General features: G+C 55.1%; 1 protein-coding gene across 9 annotated transcripts in view; it reads right to left on the minus strand.

The window, feature by feature from the left end:
* Positions 1-13,213, minus strand: part of CROCC (ciliary rootlet coiled-coil, rootletin) — a 48,566-nt gene extending 35,353 nt beyond the window's left edge. Inside the window, exons 1-8 of one of the 9 annotated variants that reach the window (XM_082413868.1) lie at positions 13,105-13,213; positions 7,052-7,193; positions 6,277-6,431; positions 5,615-5,667; positions 921-1,134; positions 739-822; positions 602-663; positions 340-505 (exon numbers count right to left, since the gene is read on the minus strand). In XM_082413868.1, coding sequence (XP_082269994.1) covers positions 340-505; positions 602-663; positions 739-822; positions 921-1,134; positions 5,615-5,667; positions 6,277-6,411 — 714 coding nt within the window. In that variant the 5' untranslated portion in view covers positions 6,412-6,431; positions 7,052-7,193; positions 13,105-13,213. Of the gene's footprint in view, positions 1-339; positions 506-601; positions 823-920; positions 1,135-5,614; positions 5,668-6,276; positions 6,432-7,051; positions 7,194-7,790; positions 7,935-13,104 lie in introns of those variants that run through there. The other 8 variants (XM_082413863.1, XM_082413861.1, XM_082413869.1 and 5 more) reach the window with 8 other exon arrangements.
* Positions 13,214-15,613: the final 2,400 nt, after the last annotated feature.

The following is a 15,613-nucleotide window of genomic DNA, read 5'->3' on the forward strand; positions in this document are numbered from 1 at the left end:
GCAGCGAGGAAGGGCAGAAAGCGCCGGGCATCTAGGTTTGCATCCCAGCTGCCAGCCAGCTGCATGATTGGGCAGCTATTCAACCTCTCTTTAGAAGGAGGATGATGGCACTTTCCACATATGGTCACTATGAGGAACAGAGGAGAAATCGCCCGCCTGGCACTGGCACGTGGTATGTGCTAATCAAGGCTATTATTATGACAACCATTTACCTCTACTAAAGGGCTCACCTGACCAGCAGGGCCCTCCCTCCCCCTCCCCTCCCCTCCCCCTCCCCCATAGGCCATTCCCCTCGGGTCAGGGTGGAGCCTCGGCCCTGCTGGCCTCCCCGGTGCCCACCTCTCCCTCGCGCCTCCACGCTGCCTCCCGCTGCTCCAGCTCCTGGCGGCTGCGTGTCCAGTCGCTGGTCACCTTGCGAATGTCCTCACTCAGAGCCTGGTTGGCCGAGTTCGCCTGGTCCAGCTGCTCTCGGAGCATAGCGTTCACCTGGGTCAGGCTGGCGCTTCTGGGTGGGGGAAAAGGGACCAGTGGGTGCGTGGCCGAAGAGGACAGCCCTGCCAGCTATCCCCCAGCCCTGCCAGCTATCCCCACTGTGTCCCACCTCTGCTGTTCCTCCTCCAGGCGGATGAGGGCGCTCTCTAGGTCATGGCTGTGCTCTGTGTCCTGGGTGGGAGAAGCGGGGGCATCAGGCTGGGCACATGGAGGGAAGCGTCTGCCCTGCCCCAGCCCGGCACCCACCCTCAGCCGCCGCTGCTCCAGCTCCGTGGCTCTCTCCAGCAGCTGCTCCTCCATCTCCGAGGTCTTCTTCTTGTACTGGAGAATCTGGGGATGGGTGGGGAGTGGCCGGTTAGCCCCAGGGGCATGGGGGCCGGGCCAAGTGAGCGCAAGGGTGGGCAGGAGCAGGAGTGGGTGGCCCTGACCTTGGCCTGCAGCCGCTGCACGAGCTGGGCCTGCCGCTGCTGGCCCTCCTGGTAGGCCTGCAGCTTGCGCCGGTAGGAGGCCTGCTCCTCCTGCAGCTGCCTCCGCAGCTCCACGCTCTGCCGTGCCAGCCCCCTGGGCTCCTGTGTTTCCAGCTCCCCAGACTCCAGCCGCACAGCCTGCTCCAGCTGCAGGGAAGGGCCCTGGGTGAGAGTCCTGGGCCCCCCCGGGAAGGCAGTCACAGGCCTCTGCAGGGGGCGCCAGGTTGGACCTGGACCCACAATGCCTTGCAGGCACGTGTGGGCAATCCCAGGATGCAATGCACGTGTGCACGGGTAATGCAGCCGTGCATGGACACACAGACTGGGCAAGCATGGACACACAGACTGGGTGTGCATGGACACATGCATGTGGGCCCACAAACGTATGCATGCAAAACACAAAGATGCACCTGGGGTAAACCTTAAAGGCCCTGGGTACACCGTGAGCCTCTCCTCCAAGACACCCAACCCCCTGTGGTGGATAATTATTGGATTCATGCCCCTGTCTCCCCACCCCCACCCTAAGTGAGCTCAGGAAAGCCTCGATTTTGTTCCCCATTGTATTTTAGAACAGTGGCAGTAGCAATGTTAATGAATTAACAGCATGAGCACACGTGAACACATTCACAGGCATCAATACACATATGCATATCTGAGCTTAGAGACATGCACGCACATAACACACACAGGCCACCTAAAACACCCCCAGGGTGACACAGATGAACTCACCCCGCCCCCACTCCCCACATACACAGCACTCAGGTTTGTAAGAGGTGCGCACATGTGTTCTAATATAAGGTGTGGTTTATTAACGCCCTCTCGCCCCAGCCTAGCCTTGGGCTCCCTCCTCTCCCTCGCCTCATGGGAAGCCTCTGCGGTCACCGCCCTTCCCCTACCCACAGGCAGCTTGCAGCCCCTTCATCGTCAGACCCTGGGGGCAGAGGCAGGATGCCTACCGGCTCTGACTGCCTCGCTAGCCTGGAACCCCCTTACACCCTTAGGTACCCGCTGGTCCCAGGGGGCCCCTCAGCCTCCTCCAGCTGTTTGGAAAGGGAGGAGGGAGGAGGCCACTGAGGACAAGCAGGACCAACAGAGGAGCGACAGTGCCCAGGGAGAACCAACAGCACGAGAGCCCAGCCCAGTGCCTGGCCTGCAAAAGCCCGGGCAGGGTATTCACACGCCCACCCACGTTGGGTCCCAGGGAAGCCAACGGCCAGGGCAACTACTCTCCCCCACGCTAGTAACGGGGCCGGGCCAGGTCAGCCCCCCAGGCCTGTGTTAAGCAGTATGGCAGGAGAGGCCCAGTGAGTCACCAAGCTGAGTCATCTCCAGCCCCACTCCCACCCTGTTGCAGCAAATATAGAAATGAAGTTTTCCCTCCCCTGAGAACAAGGAGAATAAAGGGAACAGTGAACAGGCTAGAGAAGAAACATAACCTGGCCTGAAAGAGTCAATCACTCCTTGTTTTACTTTCACTGTCACTAATTTGTAGTAATTTGACAAAGCTAACCTCACTCCCTGACACTATGTAATTTACATTCAGCACCTATCACACCTAGTTCTGCGAGTTACATCCCCTGCCTCTCAATCCCTAACCTTACTTTGTCCCGGCACTTAACACTCGATAACAAATCACCCCCTATAGTTTTTGCATTTCAGAAACAAGGTTGCCGGCTGATAAACCAGAGGCAAATGGACGAGGCAAACGGACGCAATTACCAGACCGCCGGACCCCAATTACTGGGCGACCTGAGGCCAGCTATGACTGTTTTGAAATAATGCACAGGAAAGGAAGAATGCAAGACCTTCACTACTCTGATCCTTATCACATGCCCCGGACTGCGAGCCCCACATATAAAATCTTCCCTGATTCCCAAGGAGCGGGGGCACAGTTCTTGAGGCGCTAGCCTGCTGTGTCTTGCCTTCGGCCTGGCAGAAAAATAAAGCCATCTCTCTCCTCCTCCAAAATCCCTGTCTCCGTATTTCTGTTCGGCCTCGGTGAACAGGGAAGCCGATATTTGGCAAAACCACGCCCACCCCCGGGGACAGCGCCGGGCAGGGTGACTGTGCCCACGGAGGCTGCTTGGGGGCTTCAGCTTATGTGGGGGGGGAATCCGGTCTGAGAGTAGAGGAGAAGGCAATGTGCAGGGGGTCTCCGCCTGGAGGGTGTGCTGCAGGCCCGTGGCCAGTATCTGCGCAAAGTCCACCTAAGTCAGGTGATGGGCAGAGCATCCACATCTGCATGTGGTGACGGTGGCACCGAGATGCTGTGAGTGTGTTGTGCATGGATGCGGGCGCTTCCTTGGGTGTGGGTGGGGTGCGTCTTGTCATCTGTCTCCATGTGGGACCCTGTGTGTCTCTGGGTCTGGGCCTTCACAGGGACCGGGTGAGGTGGCGGCTGCAGTCCAAGGTCTACGTTGTGCTGCGGGCGATGGGTACGTCTTCGTGTGCACCCACGTGTCCATGTGTCTGTATGACTGTGTGCACAGTCACAAGTGGGCGGACCTGGGGAGCGAAGCTGGGCTCTGCACGCGTCTGTGCACTTGTGTGTACCTTTGTCTGGCTGCAGGTGTCCAGGCGCTGTGAGACAATGTTGTGCTGTCTGCGGTGCGGGTGTGCCGGATATACCACGGTGTGTGACTGTGCCTGTGGGTCGGATTGTGCGGTGTCTGGGCAGCTTCTGTGAATCTGAGTGTCTCCCCGAGGTGGGTTTGTGTTGGTGTGTGGGGAGGGTCTGATTGTGGCTTGTGTTGTGTGCATTTTGCACATCTGTGTGAACCAGCTGCTGTCTGCTTCTCGGCTTTAGAGGGCTTCCTGCGGCCGCCAGGTGCTCCACCGCTTCTCCAGCGCTCACCGCCAGACCCAAGCCACTCCTGGCCACACCCCACCCCTTTCCACAAACTTTGCTGCTCACCAAGCAGCCTTTCAATTTTACTTGTAATTCAAGAGGGAAGGAGGCTGCTACCAAGCCAGGGATGAAAGACGTTTACTGTCTCCCCTAGCAACCTCTGCCCCAGTCCCCGCCATTCCATTCACTCGGTCCAGGTTGCCATGGACACTGTGAGGGGGAGGCGCAGGGGGCCTGGCCTGTGGGGCCGACTCCCTCCTTCCCATCCCAGCTGCCTCGCCCAACACCTGCTCGTCAGGGACAGGAAGAAGCGGGGGCCTCCACTGGGACCCTGAGGTTCTCCCTCTGACCTGGGAGGTGGCCACTGGGAGCCCCTGCCTCAGTTTCCCTACATGTAGCCAACAAGACAGAGATCCTGACCTCACCTCCACTCCCCTTTCCCAGGGACGCTTTGGGGTTTAAGGAGTCGGAACAACCTCACTGACTGGCCCCCTAAGCCAGTGCACGTGCAGCAGTTATGGCCACAAGGGCAGGCCCTGTCACCTGCAGCCCGGGGACAAGTGGGCAGCAGGGAGTGACCGTGCCGCAGGAGCATAGAGCCCCAGACTAGGGGTCTCGGCCCAGCTCCACCAACGACCTTGGGCCTGTCACGTCCCCTCCCTGGGCCTGTTTCCCCATCTCTAATGAGGTGATCTCCAGGCTCTGAGGTTCCCTGTGGACCCACCCCCAGGAAAGGCCTCAAGGTCACTGTCATGCAGCCCCTGCCTCCAGGGGGCGCCACACTCACACCATCTCAGACAGAGGACAGTCTCCTGCCAGGCTCGCTGTACATGCTATTCAGGGGTCTCCCCAGCCACACAAGGAAACTTTCTAGACTAAAGCAGCTCCCCCAACCGGCCCAGCCCCACAGCTGTGTCCTAGCAGAAAAGGGACCCGCTACCTCCACCTCTTCTTCCTTCCCCATGCCAGACTGAGGGGCGGTGCTAGCCTCACTGTCAGTCAGAAGTTGGTATTTAAAAGAGGCAGTCAAAAATAAATAAATAAATAAATAAAAGTAAAAGAGGCAGCCCCCAGGGGCCTGACACTGTGCAAGGGGCCAAAAGATGACCAGCCTAAACTGGGAGGGGGCTGGCTCAGGGCCCACCAACAACAATACAGACTCCGCCCAGCCCGCCTGCCACACCCCCTGCAAACCTTTGGAAAACTAGCTCTGCACGGTCCCCAGTGCCGGGGACCATCCTGCTCTTCTGCAAGTCCCAACACGTCAGGGGCTTGTCCAGGCAGGCGGATGCCAGGACACGGGCACATCCCACAACCACACAGAGGAACACAGATCCCTCTTCCCATCACGGGTATACAAGCCCCTGCGTGGACAGGCCCGGCTCAGGGGTCCTCAGCCATCCCTAGCCCTGCCAGTCCCACACAGGGGACCCTGGGCCAGCTTCAATCTTCCGTCTGTAACATCTGAGGTCACGTCTGAGGCCCTTCCAGCTTTCCCAGGGCCAGGTGCCCCCTGGAACTCCCAGGCCAGGTGCCTCTTCCCATACCCAGGAAACAAAACTGTAACACAGAGCCCTCGTCTGTGTGACCCCCAAGCAGGGTGCTTTCCCTCTCTGAGCCTCGGCTATCTCCCCTGTTAAATGAGCATCATAATGGTCCCGACCTTGGTGCATTAAATGTAAAGCACCCAGCACATGCTTGGCACACAGTAGGCACTCACCAACCAGCAGCTACCATAATGAGTGTTATTACCACCCACACATCTCCCATCCGCACACACACTCCCTCCCTCATGCAACTCTCTCACCAACTTTCAGCCACCATCAACTCCCCAGGGTCGTCTCCCAGGAGCCTGGAGGCCTAAAGGAGAAAATGCACTAAGAACCACCGTACTCCACTCATACCGTACTCCACTCACACCGACCTCCTGCCCAGGCCCTGCAGCCAGGTCCCGGGGGACGTGAATCCTGCCTGGACTTGCAGGCAGGCCCGGCTTTTCCTTCCTTCCTTCCTTTGCTGGGCCTCACCCCTACAGGGAGCAGGGCAGGTCTGTGGCTACCCCAGCCTGTTGGGTGGACCCCAAGGCCCAGGTAACTGGGGGCACAGGAAGATGCCCAGAGACTCAAGGGGTGGCAGGGGTCTCTAGGGGTCTTGTTCTCCGTGCCCCACCCCCCAAGCAGGCTCAGGACAGCCAGGAATGAAATACCCCAGGTTCCAGGCACTTCATCCCCTCGTCTCATTGATTCCTCACAGCTCCATGTCACATTACTGTCCCCGCTACGGAAAGCAGGCTCGCAGAGCAGGGTGATTTGCTCAAGGCCACTCAAGTGGGCAGAGCCACAATCTGAATGGAGGCAGCCTGACTCCAGGGCCCACATTTTGCCCAGGAAGCGGGCCTGCCCTGGTTGTCTCCCCACCCCTGCGGCAGGGGAGCCCCTAGCCCAGCTCTCAGCCCCCCGCAGCACCCACCCTCTCGCTGACCGCGTTGTACTTGATGGCCAGCTCATCGCGCTCAGCCCGGCTCTGGGCCAGCAGGTCCTCCACGCGGGACAGCTCCTGCTGCAGAAGCTGATTCTCCTCCTGCAGTGGCAGCATGGATGCCATCTCGGCGGCTGGCAGCAGGGCTGGAGAGGGACAGCGGGCACACAATTAGCTTCCACCTGCATCCTGAGGGACCGCCTCCCCCTACAGGTGCCCTACCCATCCCTGGAGGCAGGAAGATGGACCAGGTGCCCACGAGGAGCTGTAGCTGAGGGGGCCCTTCCCAGACTCTCTCAACCCACATACGAGGTGTGGGTGCCGCCCTCCAGGGGGAACAGGGGCCCATCAGCCTTCCTGCCTGGGTGGGGAATGGACACTGCCAGCCCTTATACTTCTACAAGCCCTGAGCTAAGCTGAGCTGCCCTCCCCCTCTAATCCTGGGTTCATCCAGCTCACACCTTCCCTGGGAGAGAATGTGGTGTTTGGGGTTTAAGTCTTTGCAGCAGGCTGCCCGCAAGCAAGGAGGGGATGCTCAGCCCTGCCCTTCCAGCAGCATCACATGGAGAACAAGTCTGGGAAAATTATACTTCTGAGCCTCCATTTCCTCATCTGTAAAATGGGACCCTCCATCACAGGCTTGTGCCTGCCTCACAGTGATTATTCAAGAAATGGAAGCTGCACTCATTATCGTCATTATGACTGTTGAGGAGGGGAATGTGAGAAGAGGTGAGATGCAGGCAGTGTCTGTGAAGGGGAGTGGTACCTGGGCTCTCAGGCTGGGAGAAGTTGCGGGTGACAATCTCCCTGATGCGGGCAGGCAGGCAGGTGGGCTGGGTATCCTGGGCCCGGTCCTGCACGTTCAGGCCCTTCTCCTGGCCCGACCCCAGGATGCTGCTCTCCGGTGTCTGCAGGGAAAGAGGGAGAGTCTGCGGGGGGACCTGGGACCTTGGGCTCCCTGGCGTGGGTGGGAGAGAAACAAAGTCCTGCCGCACCAAACAAAGACGTGGGTGCCCAGGAGACCCTCGGGAAATCCCCAAAGGGAAGGAAGCCTGGGAGATAGAATCGCAGAAAGCCCAATGGGAGGATACTCTGTGCGCCCCCTGCCCCGGGAAGGAGGCCCCCTCGGGGGCCAGAGAAGCAAACCAAAGCCCACGGCCCACTCACAAACCTCCCAGGGCAGCACAGAGCGCTGGGGGCTGCAATCCAGCTCCCGCCCTAGATGCGTGATGACCCCACTGCTCCAGCAGAGGTCACCTCAACCCTAAAACCTGGAAGTAGGGGCTCCCCTGCACTCGAGGGGCACTGGATAAGGGAGCCACGGAGTTGCGCCCTGCGCACCCCTCTACCGCAGTCTGGCCGGGAGCTGCAAGCTGGGGTCCCTGCGCACCCCGCCACCACACCTCTCCCGCCCCTGGACCCCTAAGATGTGCCCACGCCTCCCACTCCTGCTAGGCCCACACTCCCCTGCCCTGCACAGGGTGGGCACAGCCCCCAGGACCCACCTGGATAACCGCCTCCAGTGCCAGCTGGGCCTCCAACGACCCCTCCAGCCCCAAGTTCATGGGGTGGAGGCCATGGGCACCCCTCTCCAGGCCCTGCGCCAGGGCCCTGGAGAACAACACAGCCCGCCCACCCTACAGCCAGACTGCTGTGCTGAGCGCCGGGCAGATTAGGCTTAAATCCGGCGGCGCCCCCACGTGATCAGGGAGGTGGGCGGGGCTGAGGGGGAGGGGAGGGGAAAGGAGAGGGTGGGCGGGAAGCTGGGCAGAGGGGAACAGGAGGAGGAAGGGCGAATAGGGGGAGGAGAGGAGAGCGGGGAGGAGGTTGGGGAGAAAGGGAAGGAGTGGAAAGAAGAGGGAAAGGATGGAGAGGAGGGGGGAGGGAAAGGGGGAAGGGACCTGGAGGTGAAGACCGCCCCGCACTACACACACACACACACACACACACACACACGCACACACACTCTACCCTCTCCAAGCGCAGGGGGTGGGGTCAGCATGCAGGAGGCAGGAAAGGCCAGTCTTCAAGACCATCTTTACTGACCCAGAAAAGGGGTCACAGGGTTTGCTAAGAATGTCTTTACAGGGTGCTGGGATGACGTTTGCCCACATCAGGTGCAGGCTGTGGAATTGCCCAGTCCAGGCAAGGAACTGAATCCCCCTTCTCCGACTCCTAACCCCACCCCCCCCCCCCCACTGGCTGTGTGCCCCAGGGAAAGCAACTTTGCCTATCTGAGCCTTCGTGTAAGATGCGAATATTGGCACCCATCCCATGGAGTCACTTGGGGGCATAGAGAGCTTACGACTGGGCACTGGGCTCAGAGTGAGCATGTGATCAATACTGATTATATTCATCTGAAAATCCGAAATGTACAGTCCCTGTACCCCGGACCCTGGGGCTCAGAGGTCCACCCACTGCCTGCCATTGTTCCTTCCCTAAGGCAAGGAGGCCGTGTGGTGTAGTGGTTAGGCTGTCAGCTCTGAAATCAGGGTCAGATATGGGGTCGCATCGGAGCCCCAGCTCTGCCACTTGTTGGCAGTATGACCTTGGACAAGTTACCTCCCTGAGCCTCAGTTTCCTCATCTCTAAAATGAAACTGATAGCACCTACCACATAGAGTCACTGTGAAGATTAAATGGGTTGAACAGTGTAAGGAGTTTGCACCACAGCTGGCACGTGGTGAGCAGTGAGTAAATGGCGGCTGCTCTTCCTATTGTCATTAGCACCATGTGTCTGGGCTCCTGCTACCTCTTGGCCCACGGCCTCAGGGTGCCCTCTGCTCTAATGCCGTGTCCCATAGGAGGCACATTCACGTTATCTCATTAAATCCTCACCTCAACCCCTTTCCAGATGAGAAAACCGGGACACAGAGAGGTTGGGGCTCTTACCTATTCAAAGTGGCACACTGCTGCAGGGAAGTGGGGAGCCCTAAGTCCTTTCCACTTAAGCCAGGCAGCCTCCCAATAAGTGCCTCAAGGCAAGACCGGGGCATTTGCACTTCAACGTTCTACCAACCCTGTCTAAGTCAGACCCAGGAATGCAGCAGGTGCTGCATAAATGTACATCAGTCCAAGCGGAGCCTGGAACCCTCACCCCCAACTAGGGAATCTGCTCTGGAAATGGAAAACCAGGAAACAGGGCACACTGGGCCAAAACAATAAGTGCCTCCACATTGCCATGGCAACCAAGGCCAGATTTAGGCAAAACTAAACTCAGCCAAAGGCAGGAAGCTGTCACTACAAAACCCTGGGACTCCATTTTCCCACCTCCAGACAGCCTCCAGAAATCTCCTCTACAGGCTGCACACCCATAACCAGAGCAGGGGGTGGCCACAAACACCCGCAGGCCAGGCTCTCCAGACCTGCTTGCCCAGCTTGGCAGAGAGAGGGCCCCAGATGTGCTTGGTGAACTGAACTGAATTATTCTGTGCCTTTCCCCAGCCAGTGCCCAGTGCCCTAGGGGATGGGGGAAGGGAGCAGGATGTCAGAACCCTTTGCACTGAGTGATTCCAACCCTTGCCTCTGTCCACAAAGTTCTCCCCCTCCAGTCCTTCTGGGTTCTATTATAAAGCCCAAGAAACCATATCTAAACCCTGTGTGTATGTGCATTTTCTAATGTCTGCAGCTTCCATCCAATTCTCAGAACAACAATTGAATTCCTCATAGGAAAGATCTGGATGTTATAGCTTCAGCGTCTGACTGCCAGGAATCCAATCTGGCTGTACCTCCCCACAAGCTGTGTGACCCTGGGCCAATGGCCAATGACTTTGCCTCTCTGAGCATCAGTTTCCTTTTCTGTAAAATGGGATAATAACAGTGCCTGCTTCTATTATGAGGATTAAATAAGATGATCTATGCTTAGCTATGTGCCTGGATATGGTGTGACAGAAACTGCTCTGTGTTCACCAAAAAAACATTTCTGATTCTTCTTAGGAATATGGCTCGAAGTCATTTCCCAGACTCCACTGCAGTCAGATATGGCCATGTGATCAAGTTCTTACCAGCAGAATTAAGACAGAAAGAAGGTGTGCCACTTCGGACCTGACCCATAAAAACCTCCCACAAGGACTTCTGTCCTTCCCCCAGCTGGAAGGAAATAACGCTGAGTTCCTAGGGGATGCCAGAGCCACAAGCTGGAAGGGGTCTGGGTCCATGGGTCACCATGTAGAAAGCCACCAAACAGGACTTTTCACAAATGAGAAATAAACTTCTGTTGTGTTAAGCCACTGAGATTTCAGGATTTCACTACCGTATCAGCTAGAATTACCTTAATGATTACCCACTGTTACATAGTGCATACGTGTTGTCTATTATTAGTGTTATCATCACTAGTATTATTGGCTCCTCCCAGTACCCAATGTGCTTGGTGAACTGAACTGAATTATTCTGTGCCTTTCCTCAGCCAGCACCCTACCCAATCTAGAACCCTGCCTGGTACACAGTAGACCCTCAGCCCTCAGGTTGGGCGAAAAAACACAGAGGAGACACCCGTTGCACTCACTCCCTCCCCAGTCCTGCTTAGTCCTTTGACCACCCTGCAAAGCTGCCATTTACCAGGTCCAGCTGCAGGCCCTAGCCAAAAAGTCCCTCAAAGGCCACTCATGAGTCAAACATACCAGCTGCTCTCACCCCCTTATCCTTTCTTTATTCTCCAGTTGCTGACTAGAAATTATAATAAACATATTGAGCCAACCATGAGCCAGGCTCTGTGCCCCAATTTCTGCATCTGTACCGTATCTGTTTTAACCTTCTTGACAGTCCCATGAGGCTGGTACTGTTCTACCCACTTTACAGATGACAACACTAAGGCTGGGTGAAGTTAAATGGTTTGCTCAAAGTCATCCAGCCATGAAGAACTGAAGCCACAGGTGAGAAGTATGCCTGGTTCCAGAGTTTTAAACTATCACACAATGGCTACCAACATGTAGTGCTTACTGTATGCCAGGCGCCACCCTAGGTCTCTGACGTATATTACAGAAGCCACTGCCACTGCTTGCCTGGCCTGCTGAGATGGCTCCTCATGGGTCTCCCTACTTCCTCTCTTGTCCCCCAGCCCAGTCTATTCTCACACATCCCTCTTCTATTCAACCCCCATGCTGGCTACTATCACACTCAAAATAAAATTCAAAGTCCTACCACAGTGAACAAGGCCTGCTCAATCTAGCCCAGGTCTACCTCTCCACCTCATCTCCCCTCTCCCCCAGCTAGTCCACTCTAGCCATGCTGGCCTTCTTGATTCTCAAACACACCAAGCATGCTCCGGCCTCAAGGCCTTTGCATCTGTCATTTTCTCTGCCTGGAATGCTCTTCTCCCTTCTCTTCAGGGCTGACTCCAGACCCTGGCCAAAAACGTCACCTTCTGAGATTGTGAACCCTGACCTCCCAGCCAAAGTGGTTCCTGCCAGTAACTGTTCACTGTTTTCTCCTACATGTATGTTGTCTGTCTGCTCCAAGGTCAGGGACCAAGTCATCCTTGTTTACTGCTGTCTCCACAGGGCCTAAGGCCCAAAGCGCCATGAACAGCTGTTGAGTGAGTGAATGAATGTTAGGAGACAAGTAGTAATATAGGAAATTAAATGAAAAAAAAATAGAAACGGTTTAGCAGGGGTCACACACGGCAAGCCTTGGCCATGTTCGATGTGACCCGCAGACTGAGTTCCCAGAAGGACCCCAGCGAACACATACCCAACACCTGAACACCTCGCAGGAGTTCAAGGTAAAAACCGGGCAGTGTCCCCCACAGGGGACTCCTGGGTGGGAGAGGTACCTAGTCTCCAAGGGCTGACCCCCATCCCCAGGGCTTGAGAGAAAGACCAGAGAGGAGGAGCTAAGTCAAGGAAACCTCCAAGATCCAGGGGTTCTAACTCCTGAGGTCTTTCCTGACTGAGGAGCCTGGCCTTAGCCTCTGGTCTGATCCGGCCACAGGATTTGTTTGTTAAGCACCTACTGTGAGCTTAGCTAAGGAAAACAGGAAATCTCAGATGAAAACAGACTGACGGTACCCTCGTGGCCCCCTCCCCCAGTGTCCCAATCCCCCAGACAAGTCAAGGTCCCAGAGGGAGCCGGGGAGACTGGCCACCAAGGGGGCAGACATTGCCTCAGAGCACTGTCCTTTCGGGTTGGCATAAAGATCACAAGGGAGCCTGCTCGTAACGGCAACCCCAGAGACTGGCACGAGGGTGGGGTCTCAGGCCCTACTTTGAGTAACCCAAGGAGGCCCCAAATCCCTGCACAGGCTGTGCCATCTTGGGCAGTTCAATTGACTGCCCTGGGCCTCAGTTTCCTCATCGGTAAAGCGGAGCTACTTTCGACTCCGTATGTTGCACTGAAACACTATCCCAAGCGAGGAGGGCAGGGACGGTGCCTGGCCCACAGGAAGCCGCAGTAAGCGATCGCTGCTGGTGGTGACAATTGGGAAAAGCCTCCTACCGCAGCTCAGCATGGAAAGAGGGGACCCCCGGGGCGGAGAGGCGCTTGTCTGCAGGCCGCTGCGCCCGGGCAGGCCCCCGTCCCCTGCCGCCTACCCCAGCCCGCGGGAATCCGGGCAGGATTTGGAGCAGGACGGCTGGCAGGATGTCCGCAGAGGCCCCGGGCGCGCTCTCCAGGAGGCCGAGCCGGGCAGCGCCGGGGCGTGCGGCGCGTACGCCCTGAGCGCCGCCAGGGCCGGGACGGCGGCTCCAGCCCACCCCCTGGCGCGCGCCCGTCTTCCCGCCCTCCGCGCGCGCCGCAATCTCGGCCCCGCGGCCTTCTCCCGCCGCAGCCCGCCCCGCGCGCCCGAGCCCCTGACCCACGGGAGCGCGCGCCGCGGGCCTCCTACCTTCGCGCGACACCACCGCTGCCGCCGAGGCCGAGCGGGCTGGGCCAGGCGAAGCCAGAGGGCGGAGCCCGCGCCCCACCCGCCCGCGTCCCCGCGTCGCCTGGGGTGGAGGGCGCGCCCTGGGCCCGGGGCGGGGCCGGCCGCTGGGAGCGTGCGGCGGCCTCAGTCTACGAGCGCTTACCTGGGAGCCGCACTAGGTGGAGGGCTTTTCATACACGATCGCATTTACTGCTCCGGACAACCCAGCAAACAGGGATTATTAGCTCCTTATGCATAAACGGGAAAGTGAAGATTAAGCTAATTGCTCAGGGTCTCGACGCTGAAGGGTGGCGGAGCCGACTGGGAACCAAGACCCAGCTGCAGTCTCAGCTTTGTGTTCCCTGGCCCAGCCTTGAAGGCCTTAAACTCTTAACACCCCACTTTCACCAATGGACAGATCATCCAAAATGAAAATAAATAAGAAACACAAGCTTTAAATGACACATTAGACAAGATGGATTTAATTGACATTTACAGGACATTCCATCCTAAAAAAACCAGAATATACTTTCTTCTCAAGTGCTCATGGAACATTCTCCAGGATAGATCATATCTTGGGTCACAAATCAAGCCTCAGTAAATTTAAGAAAATTGAAATCGTGTCAAGTATCTTTTCTGACCACAATGCTGTGAGACTAGATATCAGTTACAGGAAAAAAAACTGTAAAAAATACAGACACACACGCTGCAAAGCATTTAAGCCCTTGCGCCACAGCTACGAAGCCTGCACTCTAGAGCCCATGAGCCACAACTACTGAGCCCAAATGCCACAACCACTGAAGCCCGTGCGCCTAGAGCCCGTTCTCTGCAACAAGAGAAGCCACTGCAATGAGAAAGCCTGTGCACCACAATGAAGAGTAGCCACTGCTCGCCGCAATTAGAGAAAGCCTGTGCACAGCAACGAAGACCCAACACAGCAAAAAAAAACCCAAAAAAACAAAAAAAAACTAGAGACAAATGACAATGAAAACACAATGACCCAAAACCTATGGGATGCCACAAAAGCAGCTCTAAGAGGGAAGGTTATAGCAATACAATCCTACCTCAAGAAACAAGAAAAATCTCAAAAAAACGACCTAACCTTATACCTAAAACAATTAGAGAAAGAAGAACCAAAAAACCCCAAAGTTAGCAGAATGAAAGAAATCATAAAGATCAGAGCAGAAATAAATGAAAAAGAAATGAAGGAAACAATAGCAAAGGTCAATAAAACTAAAAGCTGGTTCTTTGAGAAGATAAACAAAATTGATAAACCATTAGCCAGACTCATTAAGAAGAAAAGGGAGAAGACTCAAATCAACAGAATTAGAAATGAAAAAGGAGAACAACTGACATGGCAGAAATACAAAGGATCATGAGAGATTACTACAAGCAACTATATGGCAATAAAATGGACGACCTGGAAGAAATGGACAAATTCTTAGAAAAGTACAACTTTCTGAGACTGAACCAAGAAGAAATAGAAAATATGAACAGACCAATCACAGGCACTGAAATTGAAACTGTGATTAAAAATCTTCCAACAAACAAAAGCCCAGGACCAGATGGCTTCACAGGTGAATTCTATCAAACATTTAGAGAAGAGCTAACACATATCCTTCTGAAACTCTTCCAAAATATAGCAGAGGGAGGAACACTCCCAAACTCATTCTAAGAGGCCACCATCACCCTGATACCAAAACCAGACAAAGATGTCACAGAAAAAGAAAACTATAGGCCAATATCACTGATGAACATAGATGCAAAAATCCTCAACAAAATACTAGCAAACAGAATCCAACAGCACATTAAAAGGATCATACACCATGATCAAGTGGGGTTTATTCCAGGAATGCAAGGATTCTTTAATATCCGCAAATCAATCAATGTGATACACCATATTAACAAACGGAAGGATAAAAACTACGTGATAATCTCAATAGATGCAGAAAAAGCTTTTGACAAAATTAAACACCAATTTATGATAAAAACTCTCCAGAAAGTAGGCATAGAGGGAACTTACCTCAACATAATAAAGGCCATATATGACAAACCCACAGCCAACATCTTTCTCAATGGTGAAAAACTGAAACCATTTCTTCTAAGATCAGGAACAAGACAAGGGTGCCCACTCTCACCACTATTATTCAACATAGTTTTGGAAGTTTTAGCCACAGAAATCAGAGAAGAAAAAGAAATAAAAGGAATCCAAATCAGAAAAGAAGGGTAAAACTGTCACTGTTTGCAGATGACATGATACTATACATAGAGAATCCTAAAGATGCTACCAGAAAACTACTAGAGCTAATCAATGAATTTGGTAAAGTAGCAGGATACAAAATTAATGCACAGAAATCTCTTGCATTCCTGTACACTAACAATGAAAAATATGAAAGAGAAATTAAGGAAACACTCCCATTTACCATTGCAAAAAAAGAATAAAATACCTAGGAATAAACCTACCTAAGGAGACAATAGACCTGTATGCAGA

This window comes from Balaenoptera physalus (assembly GCF_965194825.1).
Source record: "Balaenoptera physalus genome assembly, chromosome: 1".
NCBI classification, from domain to species: Eukaryota; Metazoa; Chordata; class Mammalia; order Artiodactyla; family Balaenopteridae; genus Balaenoptera; species Balaenoptera physalus.